The 17,759-nt window shown below is 46.6% G+C and overlaps 1 protein-coding gene across 3 annotated transcripts in view; it reads left to right on the top strand.

The window, feature by feature from the left end:
• Window positions 1-17,759, top strand: part of mipol1 (mirror-image polydactyly 1) — a 48,792-nt gene that overhangs the window by 12,912 nt on the left and 18,121 nt on the right. For all 3 annotated transcript variants that reach the window (XM_034576228.1, XM_034576230.1, XM_034576229.1), the window contains 5 exons: window positions 1,551-1,656; window positions 1,784-1,874; window positions 3,125-3,251; window positions 16,405-16,438; window positions 16,513-16,683. In XM_034576228.1, the coding sequence (XP_034432119.1) occupies window positions 1,551-1,656; window positions 1,784-1,874; window positions 3,125-3,251; window positions 16,405-16,438; window positions 16,513-16,683 (529 nt within the window). The remainder of the gene's footprint in view (window positions 1-1,550; window positions 1,657-1,783; window positions 1,875-3,124; window positions 3,252-16,404; window positions 16,439-16,512; window positions 16,684-17,759) is intronic.

Here is a 17,759-nt window from a genome sequence, read left to right as displayed (position 1 = left end):
ATCTCCAGAAGAGCAATGAACTGCATCTAGAGGTTTGAGGGTGGAGCTTGATGCCCGTCCATAAACAACTTCACCATAGTCCAGAAAAAAGAGGAAATCTGAAAAAAATAATTCTTCTTCTTGTGAAGGAAGGAAAACAAGATTTGTTCCTAAAAAGAAATCCCCGTTTCATTCTCAGCTTTGACAACAGCATATCAAATTGGACTTTGAAGGTCAGATTCTCGTCAATGCAGATGCCAAGATATTTATACTATTGTACTCAGTGTTATTGACATTCACAGATATTGTAGTCAATGTTTTTTGCAATTGAAAACAGCATCCATTTTGTTTAGGACAATCTTCAGGTTATGAAAGTGCTTCTGAAGGAGGTTAAATGATTGCAATTGTCTATTATTACCATTAGTCTCTCAGTGTTGCTCAGAGAGAAATGGCCTCACTTTGGAAATGTTCCTCAAATGATAAAAAGCTGTTTTGTTATGAGCCTTGAAATTAAAATCAGAATTAGAAATTACTCGCCTCTTGTCTTGGGCCCTAATGGGTTTAGTTTGGAACCTTTGAATCAATGATCAGTTTTATTCTGTTTTAGATGTAAAACATTCTGTGACACGGATACAGAGTCGAGTGTACTACTACTGTAATACTTCTACTGTACTACTTCTACTGTACTACTTCTACTGTACAACTACTACTGTACAACTACTACTGTACTACTTCTACTGTACAACTACTACTGTACTACCACTGTTCTCTGTCGTTAACGTCAGGGATGTAAACATCTTTTTCATCTGGACATTATACTGATAAACAGTCTCCTGATGCGTCTCAGCTGTAGATAATTACACATTCAATGATAATGTTGTTATAGATTTTCCATCATCTTCTCTTCGTCACATTCATTAAACTTTATTACTTTTATTAAACCGCCTCTCGTTGTGTAATTTATGTTTCTGGTTCTTTTGTCTCGTTGGGGTTTTTCTGGGCGTCATTAAATTTAGATTTGATTTGATTAGTGAAGTGTCAGAGCAAGACTGAAATAGAACAAGAGTAAAAGCAATGGAGGCGTGAAGAGAGCTAGGATGATTAGAATCAGTGACAGTGTCAGCGTCGTATTTACCTGCTTTATTAACAAGACGCCGTCTGACCTTTAAGGTGATATGAGAGAATTATTAAAGCTGCTGCGTTCATATCTGATCATGTGACACCTCAGCTCAGGTTAAAAAACCTGAACTCACTACACTTAGGTCACACTCTAATGAAACATACTCTGTGATGATGTCACACTAGTCCTGACCAATCACAGCCTCAATGACCAACAGTACTTTTCGTGACCCCACACTTGAAAATAAAAGTCCTCAGGCTTGATGCGTCACACCTGATGCTCTATGCTTCAATGCTTTGTCTGATTGGATTTAACCCCAACCCTTTGATTGTTTATTTCTTTCTACATATTCCCCTACTTCCTTGTTGACACTTCACACCTGACACTTGAGTTAGAATTTTTTTATTTGAAAATGTATAGTTTGTAATTTTAATATCCTGTTTCTACTCAGTTTTCATCATGATGTCGTGATCGGTCGAGTTCAGAGTTTTGATCGAGACAAAAACATCTCTTTTCTACTGAAGGAGCTGGACACTGTCAGACGGACCAATCACAGGGTAACACACACACACACACACACACACACACACACACACACACACACACACACACAGGAGCTGAGAGGTGACCTGATCAATTGATTATCAGAATAAAGATCAATTGTTTCATTAGTTTGAGTTTCAGTTGCAGGCGGAGCTGCTTCAAAAAGATAAGGAGCTGGAGAGAAGACGATTTGAGGAGGAGCTGAGAAAGGAGGAGAGGGAGAGACCTGCAGGTTCATATATAATCACTGATCGTCTTTATATATAACCACTGATCGTCTTTATATACAGTCGCCTCTCCTCCCCTCTCCTCCCCTCCTCTCCTCCCCTCCCCCTCTCCTCTCCTCTCCTTTCCTCCTCTCCTCCTCCCCTCCTCTCCTGCCATCCTTCCCCTCTCCTCCTCTCCTCTCCTCTCCTCCTCTCTTCTCCTCCTCTCTTCTCCTCCTCCCCTCTCCTCTCCTCTCCTCTCCCCTCCTCCCCCTCCCCCTCCCCTCTCCTCCTCTCCTCTCCTCTCCTCTCCTCCTCTCTTCTCCTCCTCCCCTCTCCTCTCCTCTCCTCTCCCCTCCTCCCCTCCTCTCCTGCCCTCCTCCCCCTCCCCCTCCCCTCTCCTCCTCTTCTCCTCCTCTTCTCCTCTCCTCCCTCTCCTCTCCTCTCCTCTCCTCCTCTCCTCTCCTCCCCTCCTCTCTTCTGCTCCTCTCTTCTCCTCCTCTTCTCCTCCTCTCCTCTCCTCCTCCCCTCCTCTCCTGCCCTCCTCCCCCTCCCCCTCCCCTCCCCTCTCCTCCTCTCCTCCCCTCCTCCCCTCCTCTCCTGCCCCCCTCCCCTCCTCTCCTTTCCTCCTCTCCTCCTCCCCTCCTCTCCTGCCATCCTCCCCCTCCCCCTCCCCTCCCCTCTCCTCCTCTCCTCCCCTCCTCCCCTCCTCTCCTGCCCCCCTCCCCTCCTCTCCTTTCCTCCTCTCCTCCTCCCCTCCTCTCCTGCCATCCTCCCCCTCCCCTCTCCTCCTCTCCTCTCTTCTCCTCCTCTCTTCTCCTCCTCCCCTCTCCTCTCCTCTCCTCTCCCCTCCTCCCCCTCCCCCTCCCCTCTCCTCCTCTCCTCTCCTCTCCCCTCCTCCCCCTCCCCCTCCCCTCTCCTCTCCTCTCCTCTCCCCTCCTCCCCTCCTCTCCTGCCCTCCTCCCCCTCCCCCTCCCCTCTCCTCCTCTTCTCCTCTCCTCCCTCTCCTCTCCTCTCCTCTCCTCCTCTCCTCTCCTCCCCTCCTCTCTTCTGCTCCTCTCTTCTCCTCCTCTTCTCCTCCTCTCCTCTCCTCCTCCCCTCCTCTCCTGCCCTCCTCCCCCTCCCCCTCCCCTCCCCTCTCCTCCTCTCTTCTGCTCCTCTCTTCTCCTCTCTCCTCCTCTCTTCTCCTCCTCTTCTCCTCCTCTCCTCCCCTCCTGCCCTCCCCTCCCCTCTCCTCCCCTCTCCTCTCCTCCTCTTCTCCTCCTCTTCTCCTCAGTTGTCTTGGAAGAGGTGTGGTCGGCTCAGAAGGACAGAGATCAGGCTCTGATGTCACGACTCCTGTTGGCCAATGAGGAGAGAGACGAGGCTTTGCTTCATGCAAGTCGACTTCTACAGGCGGCTGAGTACGACACACACACACGTTTGTACTTCTATCTTAGTGAGGACACTCATTGGCATAATGCATTCCCTAACCCCCCCCCCCATCACAACTAAATCTCTAACCCTAAACTGAATTCTAATTCTAATTCTTAAAACTAAGTCTTAATCCCTAAACAGTCCATTAAAGGGGGGGTCACAAAGTGAGAACTGTCCTCATTACCTTCATCTTCACCTTCTTCCTCACCTTCACCTTCTTCTTCACCTTCACCTTCATCTTCACCTTCTTCTTTACCTTCATCTTCATCTTCACCTTCTTCTTTACCTTCACCTTCATCTTCACCTTCTTCCTCACCTTCACCTTCTTCTTCACCTTCACCTTCATCTTCACCTTCTTCTTCACCTTCACCTTCATCTTCACCTTCTTCTTTACCTTCATCTTCACTTTCATCTTCACCTTCTTCTTCACCTTCACCCTCATCATCTTCTTTACCTTCAACTTCAACCTCATCTTCATTCTCACCTTCGTCTTCTTCATCTTCACTTTCATCTTCTTCTTCATCTTCTTCACTTTCATCTTCATCTTCATCATCTTCATCATCTTCACCTTCTTCTTCACCTTCACCTTCATCTTCACTTTCATCTTCACCTTCACCTTCACCTTGATCTTCACTTTCATCTTCATCTTCACCTTTGTCTTCTTCACCTTGATCGTCATCCTCACCTTCCTTTTCTTTGTCTTAATCCTCACCTTCATCCTCACCTTCGTCTTCTTTACCTTCTTCTTAGTGGAACTGGTTGTGTCCACGGTGTGATGGGTCTGTTTCCTGACTCTGGAGATGTACAGGTCCTGGATGGGGGGCAGGCTGGAACCAATGATTTTTTTCTGCAGACCTGACTGTGTGTCGTAGTCTGTCCCTGTCCTGTTTGGTGGCCGATCCAAACCAGACAGTGATGCATGCGCAGAGAACAGACTGGATGATGGCGGTGTAGAACTGGATCAGCAGCTTCTGAGGCAGGTTGAACTTCCTGAGCTGGCACAGGAAGTCCATCCTCTGCTGGGCCTTTTTGGTGTTGTCGTCGATGTTGGAGGACCACTTTAGGTCCTGGAATATTGTCGATCCCAGAAATCTGAAGGTCTCCACAGCAGACACAGTGCTGATAGAATGTGTTTATCAGGGACCTGTTAGTGCAGGTGTAACCACTCCGCCGTTTGTTTTTAATGACTCTTTAGAGCACGAGCTCCAGAGGTTTGGAAAATGTGCGTGTGTGTCGTACAGGCAGCCAGCGGCCATTGGGTCACGCTGGGTCCTCCTCTGGTGCTACGTCTGCGGTGGGGTCTCAGGCTGGCGAGTGTGTTGCCTGTGGTGCGGCAGCTAGTGTCGCTAGTTCACAGGCAGATAATAACAAGCAGAATCAGCAGCAGAGACAATGAGCTCCTCTCAGCCTGCAGGCACTGAAGCTCACACACAGTCAGTCACTGAGGAAGAACAGGGTGTGCTCAGTAGTCAGGTGTCATTCGATGGAGAGGACAGAGTTTGAGTCAGCTACAGCATCTATTGGAGAAATTTCCAACAAGAGCTCAGAACTGTATTCTTTAGAGGAGACTAATCAATTTCTAGATGAAACATTCAGAAAGTCTGTTAAAGTGAGTGACTACTTCAGTGACACTGACAAATGCATTAAATCCGTTGGAATACTGAAAAGAATGGTTGGCTTTGACCTGTTGGATGAAAAGAAAAGCTTCAGTCTCAAAAAACATATAACAACTCTGAGAAAAGCAATAAAAGGCAAAACTGTGAGAAATACCAGAAAGTAACGTGATCATAGATCATCACACAGGGTTTCCTTCCTTTTACTGTTTGTTTCCACCTGTCTATCTCTCTTTTCTGACCTCTCTATGCGGAGCCTCACAATAGGGTCACTAAATATTAATGGTGGCACACAAAAGAGCTCTAGTCTCTGAAGTCTCAACTCAAAAAAGGGCTGATGTGTTGTTTTTACAGGAAACACATAAAATCCCAACAGATGAGACAGACTGGAGCTTATGGTGGAAGGGTTGGTGTTTCCTTAGCCACGACATTAATTTCATTGCAGGGGTAGCCATCATATTAAAGGAAAATGCAAATGCAACCATCCCCAACAACTGAGGTTGTGAAGGGGCGATAGTTGATTGTCAGAGCAGAAGTAGACACATCTGTGCTCTGCTTCTTAAACATAAATGCCGCAAATCAAGGAAGTATTATACCTTCCATTCAAGTGCTAGGATAAAGGCAGAGGTTAAAAAACTTGAAGATAGCATTAAGAGCATAGAAGAGGGGATACATAAAAACCCAGGTCAATTTCTGCAGGAGAAGAAAGTGGCTCTGAGCTCCTTCCTGCAGGACAGAGTGAAGAAGCGCTGGTGAGGTCTCGTTCCTTTAGCTGAAGGAAATGGATGGGCCAAGTTGTTGTTCTTCAATCTGGAGAGATCTGTGGCACAAATAAAGCAGATGGCTTGCCTTAAGCTTCCAGGAGGCAGAGTCACCACCTGTCCTGTAGAGATGAGGAGCCATACAATGGAATACTATGCAAACCTATTTGGGGCAGAGTAATGCAGTATCGAGTGCCGAGAGGAGCGCCTGGAATGACTTCCTCAGCTCAGCCTGGACGAGAAAGCTGCTTTAGATGCTGAGCTTACTCTGGAGGATCTCACAGTTTCCGTCAATCAGATGTCAATAGGATAGACTCCAGGTATTGATGGTCTCCCCGCTGACTTTTATAAACAGTTCTGGACTATCCTTGGGCCTGATCTGCATCAAGTCTTGCTGGAGGGTTTTGGAACAGGATCCCTTTCTGCCTCTCTTCAGAGAGCAGTGCTTTCCTTGCTGCCCAAGAAAAGAGAACTGGCCTTGCTCAAGAACTGGAGGCCGGTTGCCCTTCTTTGTACAGACTACAAAATACTCTCCAAAGCGTTTTTTCCAACAGGTTGAAGAACATCTTAGAAATAATTGTTCACTCCGCCCAAACCTATTGTGTGCCTGACAGGACAATCATGGATAATATATGTCATTGATAAATCCAAATGTTATAATATCAACTTTGGTATTGTTTGTATTGTTTTTGCTGTTTGTCAGGACGATATTCAGGTTCTCCAAAGAACACTTTCTCTTGATGGAAAGGCTTCTCCTGCACGGGTGAACAGGGGCAAAAGTGAGGCATCAGGCAGTACCCAGTCTGCCTGGAGGTCTTGAGTGGGGGAAGGTGTGGTTAGCAGTTTGAGGAGCTTTTTTAGGCACTGATTACTTTCAAACAAAAAACTGGGAGGGAGTGAAGGAGAAAGTGTGTGCTGGGTAGATGGAAATGGTTGCTACCCCAGCTGTTATATAGGGGAAGAGTTTTGATTTCCAATAATTTGGTCGCCTCGACTCTGTGGCACAGACTTACTGCTCTGACACCACCAAGAGGCCTGATGGAGAAAATTCGGAGAGCAATCATGGACTTTTTCTGGTCTGGAAAGCACTGGGTTCGGGTAGCAGTCTTCTACCTGCCTGTGGCTGAGGGAGGCCAGGGATTAATCGAGCCGGACGATCTGGACTGTTCCTCGTGCAGCCAGAGTTTTGGGATCTCACTGGGCTGATGCCATTTTACAGCTTGGTACTACAGGCATGGCAGATATTTAAAGCAGCACGTAATACCGGGTAATACCCAAACCTTGAAGTCCGGTAGTTTCTGCTCTCAAACTGAGACACTCTAACACACAGTCTATTAGTTCAGTGACCTCGGCTGGGAGCATTCCTTGATCTTGTAAAAAGGTGGTTTCAGGGATTTTGTGAAGAGTTTTCCTTTGTTTTGTTTGTTTTTGGCCCAATAATTTCGATTTGCCAAGTTGGCCGTTTGGCTGACAAGCAGGAACCATCTTAAAAACAGTGGCCTGTGCCTGTGCTGGTGATGGTGCTGGTGATGGTGGGACTGCTGAAAGAAGCCTGAGAGTTGAGTGTGCTGACTGACACGATGGACAAGATACAGACCTTCAGTGACATATGGGCTGTTGGGGGTGTGTTATCTTCTCTGGGTGAAGATGGACAACTCATTAGTAATTTCTAATGAGACTTTTTTTTTTTTTATGTTTATCGTAGATTTTTCGTTTTGTTTTGTGTTTGAGTATTTTTTCTCTCTGGTAATGTCTCAATAACTTTGAAAACCAAACCTCTCCTTTTTCTCTCCTCTCTCGTCCTCCTCTCGTCCTCCTCTCCTCTTTGGTAAAGACTGTGAAATGAGCTCTCACTGACAAATAGACCAGAAAATCTAATTAGAGATGATACCTGCCCCCCTCCTCTCCTCCTCTCATCTTCTCCTCCCCCCAGGATGAGAGGGTAATTGATATTTGAGCCACAATGCTTTTTATGAGGGACAGAATATGGAAGAGCATGTTCCATCTGTCAGACTGTGTGTGTGTGTGTGTGTGTGTTTCTGTCTGTCTGTCTGTCTATGTGTGTGTGCGTGTGTTTTCCTAATAGAAGCAGCAGCCTATTATACCTGTGTGTTTGTTCCTTTTAGGTTGAAGTGTGTGTGTTTTAGTTGAAGTGTGTGTGTGTGTGTGTGTGTGTGTTTGTATGATGGTGATGATGATGATAATGGTGATAATGATGAAGATGATGAAGATGATAGTGATGAAGATGATAGTTATGGAGATGATGATGATGATGATGAAGATGATAGTGATGATGATGAAGCAGATGACTCTTAGATGCTTGACAAAGTACAACAGGTTTTTCCAAAAACATGTGAATAATCCAAAAAGGCAAGTTTCTTGTCATTAACCCTAATAATCTATAAACCCTCATTGTACCGTTCCTGTCTCGATGTGGAGAATCGTTTCTCACTGGTTTTTTTGGGTAATTCTGTTTTAAATCAGTTCAAAAGTCAAGTTATGATGAAGGCAGAAGTTTGTCTAGAAATGTGAAATATTCAGTCTGATAGGAAACTTTTGAGAAACAATAAATGAAGATTTATTCTTACTCGGATTGGATTCCAGTAATGGTGTGCAGCAGTGTTTCTGTTGAGTGAGGTGTGAGTGGGAGAGTTAATGACGGCTGTGGAGCGAGCCGAGCCGAGCCGAGCTGAGCCGAGCTGGATGGGCTGTAAGCAGGGTGTTAGAGGAGCTTTATTGGAGGCGGCCGGTCTTTCATTACCTGCTGTTCCCTGCAGAGTGGATTCGCCTCGGCCACCTTATTACAGTTTATTACAGCAAAACAGCAGCAGGCTAAATGAAAAGAGCTTCCCAGGAGGAGAGGCAGGAGATCAGCTAGTTACCAATACCACGTCCACCGTTATGACTGTGTGAGAAATAAACTCCAGAGCAGAGAGCAGTCTGTCCGCTCGGCCCTCACAGCTTCACAGTGATTTTAAAATGATAAAGTTTCAGGTGGTCTTCAGGGAGCATAGGACAAAATTACTGCACAGCTGCTGTAGCTACGCTGCTCAGGTCATCAAGCTGCTGCAGAGATCCAGGTTTCATTAGGTTAGCAGTGGGAACGCTGGGGGGGGGGGGGGGGCGGTTTAAAATACTCTAGGCCCCGATTCACCTTTTTTCACCCAGCATTCCACAAACCAATGAAGAAAATACAATTTTAAGGCTAGCCTCAAATCAAAAGAGTCTTAATTAAGTTTAAAGGTATAGATCTAAGTCCAAAGAATTAATTTTAATCTAGAATGTCGGTAGTTTTCCTCCAGGATGTCGGTTGTTTTCAGTCAGGATGTCGGTAGTTTCCAGTCAGGATGTCGGTAGTTTTCAGTCAGGATGTCGGTTGTTTTCAGTCATGATGTCGGTAGTTTCCAGTCAGGATGTCGGTTGTTTTCAGTCAGGATGTCTGTAGTTTTCATCCAGGCTGTCGGTTGTTTTCAGTCAGGATGTCGGTAGTTTCCAGTCAGGATGTCGGTTGTTTTCAGTCAGGATGTCGGTTGTTTTCAGTCAGGATGTCGGTAGTTTTCGGTCAGGGTGTCGGTAGTTTTCATCCAGGCTGTCGGTTGTTTTCATCCAAGCTGTCGGTTGTTTTCAGTCAGGATGTCGGTAGTTTTCATCCAGGCTGTCGGTTGTTTTCAGTCAGGATGTCGGTAGTTTTCATCCAGGCTGTCGGTAGTTTTCAGTCAGGATGTCGGTGGTTTTCGTCCAGGCTGTCGGTTGTTTTCAGTCAGTTTTCAGTCAGTTTTCAGTCAGGATGTCGGTAGTTTTCATCCAGGCTGTCGGTTGTTTTCAGTCAGGATGTCGGTAGTTTTCATCCAGGCTGTCGGTAGTTTTCAGTCAGGATGTCAGTGGTTTTCAGTCAGGATGTCGGTGGTTTTCAGTCAGGATGTCGGTGGTTTTCAGTCAGGATGTCGGTTGTTTTCGTCCAGGATGTCGGTAGTTTTCCTCCAGGATGTCGGTAGTTTTCAGTCAGGATGTCGGTTGTTTTCGTCCAGGCTGTCGGTGGTTTTCAGTCAGGATGTCGGTAGTTTTCAGTCCGGATGTCGGTAGTTTTAATCCAGGATGTCGGTAGTTTTCAGTCAGTTTTCAGTCAGGATGTCGGTTGTTTTCAGTCAGGATGTCGGTGGTTTTCAGTCAGGATGTCGGTGGTTTTCAGTCAGGATGTCGGTGGTTTTCAGTCAGGATGTCGGTGGTTTTCAGTCAGGATGTCGGTAGTTTTCAGTCAGGATGTTGGTGGTTTTCAGTCAGGATGTCGGTTGTTTTCAGTCAGGATGTCGGTGGTTTTCAGTCAGGATGTTGGTGGTTTTCAGTCAGGATGTCGGTAGTTTTCCTCCAGGATGTCGGTAGTTTTCAGTCAGGATGTCGGTGGTTTTCAGTCAGGATGTCGGTGGTTTTCAGTCAGGATGTCGGTAGTTTTCAGTCAGGATGTTGGTGGTTTTCAGTCAGGATGTCGGTTGTTTTCAGTCAGGATGTCGGTGGTTTTCAGTCAGGATGTCGGTGGTTTTCAGTCAGGATGTCGGTAGTTTTCAGTCAGGATGTTGGTGGTTTTCAGTCAGGATGTCGGTTGTTTTCAGTCAGGATGTCGGTGGTTTTCAGTCAGGATGTTGGTGGTTTTCAGTCAGGATGTCGGTAGTTTTCCTCCAGGATGTCGGTAGTTTTCAGTCAGGATGTCGGTGGTTTTCAGTCAGGATGTCGGTGGTTTTCAGTCAGGATGTCGGTAGTTTTCAGTCAGGATGTTGGTGGTTTTCAGTCAGGATGTCGGTAGTTTTCCTCCAGGATGTCGGTGGTTTTCAGTCAGGCTGTCGGTGGTTTTCAGTCAGGATGTCGGTAGTTTTCAGTCAGGGTGTCGGTAGTTTTAATCCAGGATGTCGGTAGTTTTCAGTCAGTTTTCAGTCAGGATGTCGGTTGTTTTCAGTCAGGATGTCGGTTGTTTTCAGTCAGGATGTCGGTTGTTTTCAGTCAGGATGTCGGTAGTTTTCAGTCAGGATGTCGGTAGTTTTCATCCAGGCTGTCGGTTGTTTTCAGTCAGGATGTCGGTTGTTTTCGCCCAGGCTGTCTGTAGTTTTCAGTCAGGGTGTCGGTTGTTTTCAGTCAGGATGTCTGTAGTTTTCAGTCAGGCTGTCGGTAGTTTTCGTCCAGACTGTCAGTAGTTTTCAGTCAGGATGTCGGTGGTTTTCAGTCAGGATGTCGGTTGTTTTCGTCCAGGCTGTCGGTAGTTTTCAGTCAGGATGTCGGTAGTTTTCAGTCAGGATGTCGGTGGTTTTCAGTCAGGATGTCGGTAGTTTTCAGTCAGGATGTCGGTGGTTTTCAGTCAGGGTGTCGGTGGTTTTCAGTCAGGATGTCGGTTGTTTTCAGTCAGGATGTCGGTAGTTTTCAGTCAGGATGTCGGTAGTTTTCAGTCAGGATGTCGGTGGTTTTCAGTCAGGATGTCGGTAGTTTTCAGTCAGGATGTCGGTAGTTTTCAGTCAGGATGTCGGTGGTTTTCAGTCAGGATGTCGGTAGTTTTCAGTCAGGATGTCGGTGGTTTTCAGTCAGGGTGTCGGTGGTTTTCAGTCAGGATGTCGGTTGTTTTCAGTCAGGATGTCGGTGGTTTTCAGTCAGGATGTCGGTAGTTTTCAGTCAGGATGTCGGTAGTTTTCAGTCAGGATGTCGGTTGTTTTCAGTCAGGATGTCGGTGGTTTTCAGTCAGGGTGTCGGTAGTTTTCAGTCAGGATGTCGGTGGTTTTCAGTCAGGATGTCGGTGGTTTTCAGTCAGGATGTCGGTAGTTTTCAGTCAGGATGTCGGTGGTTTTCAGTCAGGATGTCGGTTGTTTTCGTCCAGGCTGTCGGTGGTTTTCAGTCAGGATGTCGGTAGTTTTCAGTCAGGATGTCGGTGGTTTTCAGTCAGGATGTCGGTAGTTTTCAGTCAGGATGTCGGTGGTTTTCAGTCAGGATGTCGGTTGTTTTCAGTCAGGATGTCGGTTGTTTTAGGTCAGGCTGTCGGTTGTTTTCGTCCAGGCTGTCGGTGGTTTTCAGTCAGGATGTCGGTTGTTTTCGTCCAGGCTGTCGGTGGTTTTCAGTCAGGATGTCGGTGGTTTTCAGTCAGGATGTCGGTGGTTTTCAGTCAGGATGTCGGTGGTTTTCAGTCAGGATGTCGGTTGTTTTCAGTCAGGATGTCGGTTGTTTTCAGTCAGGATGTCGGTTGTTTTAGGTCAGGCTGTCGGTTGTTTTCAGTCAGGATGTCGGTGGTTTTCAGTCAGGATGTCGGTTGTTTTCGTCCAGGCTGTCGGTGGTTTTCAGTCAGGATGTCGGTGGTTTTCAGTCAGGATGTCGGTGGTTTTCAGTCAGGATGTCGGTAGTTTTCAGTCAGGATGTCGGTGGTTTTCAGTCAGGATGTCGGTGGTTTTCAGTCAGGATGTCGGTGGTTTTCAGTCAGGATGTCGGTAGTTTTCAGTCAGGATGTCGGTGGTTTTCAGTCAGGATGTCGGTAGTTTTCAGTCAGGATGTCGGTGGTTTTCAGTCAGGATGTCGGTGGTTTTCAGTCAGGATGTCGGTAGTTTTCAGTCAGGATGTCGGTGGTTTTCAGTCAGGATGTCGGTGGTTTTCAGTCAGGATGTCGGTGGTTTTCAGTCAGGATGTCGGTGGTTTTCAGTCAGGGTGTCGGTGGTTTTCAGTCAGGATGTCGGTGGTTTTCAGTCAGGATGTCGGTGGTTTTCAGTCAGGATGTCGGTGGTTTTCAGTCAGGATGTCGGTAGTTTTCAGTCAGGGTGTCGGTGGTTTTCAGTCAGGATGTCGGTGGTTTTCAGTCAGGATGTCGGTGGTTTTCAGTCAGGATGTCGGTGGTTTTCAGTCAGGATGTCGGTGGTTTTCAGTCAGGATGTCGGTAGTTTTCAGTCAGGATGTTGGTGGTTTTCAGTCAGGATGTCGGTAGTTTTCCTCCAGGATGTCGGTGGTTTTCAGTCAGGATGTCGGTGGTTTTCGTCCAGGCTGTCGGTGGTTTTCAGTCAGGATGTCGGTAGTTTTCAGTCAGGGTGTCGGTAGTTTTAATCCAGGATGTCGGTAGTTTTCAGTCAGTTTTCAGTCAGGATGTCGGTTGTTTTCAGTCAGGATGTCGGTTGTTTTCAGTCAGGGTGTCGGTGGTTTTCAGTCAGGATGTCGGTGGTTTTCAGTCAGGATGTCGGTGGTTTTCAGTCAGGATGTCGGTGGTTTTCAGTCAGGATGTCGGTAGTTTTCAGTCAGGGTGTCGGTGGTTTTCAGTCAGGATGTCGGTGGTTTTCAGTCAGGATGTCGGTGGTTTTCAGTCAGGATGTCGGTAGTTTTCAGTCAGGGTGTCGGTGGTTTTCAGTCAGGATGTCGGTGGTTTTCAGTCAGGATGTCGGTAGTTTTCAGTCAGGATGTCGGTGGTTTTCAGTCAGGATGTCGGTGGTTTTCAGTCAGGATGTCGGTAGTTTTCAGTCAGGATGTCGGTAGTTTTCAGTCAGGATGTCGGTGGTTTTCAGTCAGGATGTCGGTGGTTTTCAGTCAGGATGTCGGTAGTTTTCAGTCAGGATGTCGGTGGTTTTCAGTCAGGATGTCGGTGGTTTTCAGTCAGGATGTCGGTAGTTTTCAGTCAGGATGTCGGTGGTTTTCAGTCAGGATGTCGGTGGTTTTCAGTCAGGATGTCGGTGGTTTTCAGTCAGGATGTCGGTGGTTTTCAGTCAGGATGTCGGTGGTTTTCAGTCAGGATGTCGGTGGTTTTCAGTCAGGATGTTGGTGGTTTTCAGTCAGGATGTCGGTAGTTTTCCTCCAGGATGTCGGTAGTTTTCAGTCAGGATGTCGGTGGTTTTCAGTCAGGATGTCGGTGGTTTTCAGTCAGGATGTCGGTGGTTTTCAGTCAGGATGTCGGTAGTTTTCCTCCAGGATGTCGGTAGTTTTCAGTCAGGATGTCGGTGGTTTTCAGTCAGGATGTCGGTGGTTTTCAGTCAGGATGTCGGTGGTTTTCAGTCAGGATGTCGGTGGTTTTCAGTCAGGATGTCGGTGGTTTTCAGTCAGGATGTCGGTGGTTTTCAGTCAGGATGTCGGTGGTTTTCAGTCAGGATGTCGGTAGTTTTCAGTCAGGATGTTGGTGGTTTTCAGTCAGGATGTCGGTAGTTTTCCTCCAGGATGTCGGTGGTTTTCAGTCAGGATGTCGGTGGTTTTCGTCCAGGCTGTCGGTGGTTTTCAGTCAGGATGTCGGTAGTTTTCAGTCAGGGTGTCGGTAGTTTTAATCCAGGATGTCGGTAGTTTTCAGTCAGTTTTCAGTCAGGATGTCGGTTGTTTTCAGTCAGGATGTCGGTTGTTTTCAGTCAGGATGTCGGTAGTTTTCAGTCAGGATGTCGGTAGTTTTCATCCAGGCTGTCGGTTGTTTTCAGTCAGGATGTCGGTTGTTTTCGCCCAGGCTGTCTGTAGTTTTCAGTCAGGGTGTCGGTTGTTTTCAGTCAGGATGTCTGTAGTTTTCAGTCAGGCTGTCGGTAGTTTTCGTCCAGACTGTCAGTAGTTTTCAGTCAGGATGTCGGTGGTTTTCAGTCAGGATGTCGGTTGTTTTCGTCCAGGCTGTCGGTAGTTTTCAGTCAGGATGTCGGTAGTTTTCAGTCAGGATGTCGGTGGTTTTCAGTCAGGATGTCGGTAGTTTTCAGTCAGGGTGTCGGTGGTTTTCAGTCAGGATGTCGGTTGTTTTCAGTCAGGATGTCGGTGGTTTTCAGTCAGGATGTCGGTAGTTTTCAGTCAGGATGTCGGTAGTTTTCAGTCAGGATGTCGGTAGTTTTCAGTCAGGATGTCGGTGGTTTTCAGTCAGGATGTCGGTAGTTTTCAGTCAGGATGTCGGTAGTTTTCAGTCAGGATGTCGGTGGTTTTCAGTCAGGATGTCTGTAGTTTTCAGTCAGGATGTCGGTTGTTTTCAGTCAGGATGTCGGTGGTTTTCAGTCAGGATGTCGGTAGTTTTCAGTCAGGATGTCGGTAGTTTTCAGTCAGGATGTCGGTAGTTTTCAGTCAGGATGTCGGTGGTTTTCAGTCAGGATGTCGGTTGTTTTCGTCCAGGCTGTCGGTGGTTTTCAGTCAGGATGTCGGTGGTTTTCAGTCAGGATGTCGGTGGTTTTCAGTCAGGATGTCGGTAGTTTTCAGTCAGGATGTCGGTGGTTTTCAGTCAGGATGTCGGTTGTTTTAGGTCAGGCTGTCGGTTGTTTTCAGTCAGGATGTCGGTGGTTTTCAGTCAGGATGTCGGTTGTTTTCGTCCAGGCTGTCGGTGGTTTTCAGTCAGGATGTCGGTGGTTTTCAGTCAGGATGTCGGTGGTTTTCAGTCAGGATGTCGGTAGTTTTCAGTCAGGATGTCGGTGGTTTTCAGTCAGGATGTCGGTGGTTTTCAGTCAGGATGTCGGTGGTTTTCAGTCAGGATGTCGGTGGTTTTCAGTCAGGATGTCGGTGGTTTTCAGTCAGGATGTCGGTGGTTTTCAGTCAGGATGTCGGTGGTTTTCAGTCAGGATGTCGGTGGTTTTCAGTCAGGATGTCGGTGGTTTTCAGTCAGGATGTCGGTAGTTTTCAGTCAGGATGTCGGTAGTTTTCAGTCAGGATGTCGGTGGTTTTCAGTCAGGATGTCGGTGGTTTTCAGTCAGGATGTCGGTGGTTTTCAGTCAGGATGTCGGTGGTTTTCAGTCAGGGTGTCGGTGGTTTTCAGTCAGGGTGTCGGTGGTTTTCAGTCAGGATGTCGGTGGTTTTCAGTCAGGATGTCGGTGGTTTTCAGTCAGGATGTCGGTGGTTTTCAGTCAGGATGTCGGTGGTTTTCAGTCAGGATGTCGGTAGTTTTCAGTCAGGATGTCGGTAGTTTTCAGTCAGGATGTCGGTGGTTTTCAGTCAGGATGTCGGTGGTTTTCAGTCAGGATGTCGGTAGTTTTCAGTCAGGATGTCGGTGGTTTTCAGTCAGGATGTCGGTGGTTTTCAGTCAGGATGTCGGTGGTTTTCAGTCAGGATGTCGGTAGTTTTCAGTCAGGATGTCGGTAGTTTTCAGTCAGGGTGTCGGTGGTTTTCAGTCAGGATGTCGGTGGTTTTCAGTCAGGATGTCGGTAGTTTTCAGTCAGGATGTCGGTGGTTTTCAGTCAGGATGTCGGTGGTTTTCAGTCAGGATGTCGGTAGTTTTCAGTCAGGGTGTCGGTAGTTTTCAGTCAGGATGTTGGTGGTTTTCAGTCAGGATGTCGGTAGTTTTCAGTCAGGGTGTCAGTAGTTTTCAGTCAGGATGTCGGTGGTTTTCAGTCAGGATGTCGGTGGTTTTCAGTCAGGATGTCGGTGGTTTTCAGTCAGGATGTCGGTAGTTTTCAGTCAGGGTGTCGGTAGTTTTCAGTCAGGATGTCGGTGGTTTTCAGTCAGGATGTCGGTGGTTTTCAGTCAGGATGTCGGTAGTTTTCAGTCAGGATGTCGGTGGTTTTCAGTCAGGGTGTCGGTGGTTTTCAGTCAGGATGTCGGTAGTTTTCAGTCAGGATGTCGGTGGTTTTCAGTCAGGGTGTCGGTGGTTTTCAGTCAGGATGTCGGTGGTTTTCGTCCAGACTGTCAGTAGTTTTCAGTCAGGATGTCGGTGGTTTTCAGTCAGGATGTCGGTGGTTTTCAGTCAGGATGTCGGTGGTTTTCAGTCAGGATGTCGGTAGTTTTCAGTCAGGATGTCGGTGGTTTTCAGTCAGGATGTCGGTAGTTTTCATAGGAAACACATTAACACAACAGCACAAATATTAAAACTCGTTGTGTGTTTTCAGGTTGGAGAAAATCAACCTGGACGACACTAACATGGTAAAAACACGCTGTTGCCTTCAGGTTCTATGTTTGAAGTGTGATGTGTCGTCTAACGCGAACCCTCTGGACAGGATGTGGACGAGCTGCTTCAGTGTGTCTGTGATGCCGACTCCGCCCAGGAAGTCGAAGAGTTCGGTTCAGTGCTGGTTCAGCGTCTGCGCTTGGCTCAGCAACGTCGAAGTGACATCACTGCACAGGAGATGAAGGCTGTGATGGAGGAGAGAGACGGCTCTGTTGCCAAGGTGACTTACCTGTCTGACTGTTCACCTGTCTCTGTCTAGAGCTCTGATATATATATATATATATATATATATATTCTGTTATTCTGATATATATTATGATAATATTCATATTTTAATATTTTGTATGTAACTCCTGTGCAGAAGAAACGTGTTTTCAAATGTCCGAACCACAAACTAGTTGTGATGTCAGTAGACACACTAATGGACACTACAGTTGCCATGGTAGTTCAGTAACACAGATGTATAATTGCACGCTCAAAGGGGGGGACACGTCTGCACGACAAAAACGAGTCGTGAAGAAAACATAAAATCTTATAAATAAATGTGTGAACCATCTGAGCTATTCCATTACTGAAGATAGAAACAGGATCAGAGTGATGGATTCTGGAATCGCTCATGTAATGGTCTCCTCTTAGCTCAGTCTGATCTGATAGTATTATATAAGTATATATATAGTTTTACATTTTATTTGCCATAGGCAGTTAACACAGAGTCAAAAGTACAATGAAAGGTGTTGGACAAGAAGAAACCGGTCAGCTCAGCAGTGCAATAGTTAAATTAAAATAAAAACAAGATAAAAAGAGCAACTAAAAAGAGTCAAATGCAGACAATACAAAACTAAGACTATATACATTCAAATGTGCTTGGAGTGTGTATATTTAACATTTACAAATAAAGTGAAAACAGGCAGGAAACAGATGTGCAGAGGGTTGTTAGTCGTGAGTTGACTGCAAGTTTAGGAACATGTATTGTATATACGTGTGTGTGTGTGTGTGTGTGTGTGTGTGTGTGTGTGTGTGTGTGTGTGTGTGTGTGTGTGTGTGTGTGTGTGTGTGTGTGTGTGTGTGTGTGTGTGTGTGTGTGTGTGTCTTTCATATTTAGTATCATGTTGTCATGACAACATTATATTGCTGTGTGTCTCAGCCTCAGAGCGCTGTCTGTCTGCAGGGAACTCCATCTTTAAGTTGTCTGTTTAACCCGGATTGTGACGCAAGGTGCCCCCCCTCAGAATGAGCTTTTCTTGAATGTCTCTTCAGACAAACCTCTGGTCTGTTCTCTGACTTGAAGCGTCATGT

Source organism: Hippoglossus hippoglossus, chromosome 22 (assembly GCF_009819705.1).
Source record: "Hippoglossus hippoglossus isolate fHipHip1 chromosome 22, fHipHip1.pri, whole genome shotgun sequence".
NCBI lineage: Eukaryota > Metazoa > Chordata > Actinopteri > Pleuronectiformes > Pleuronectidae > Hippoglossus > Hippoglossus hippoglossus.
This window is presented reverse-complemented; position numbering and strand designations above follow the sequence as displayed.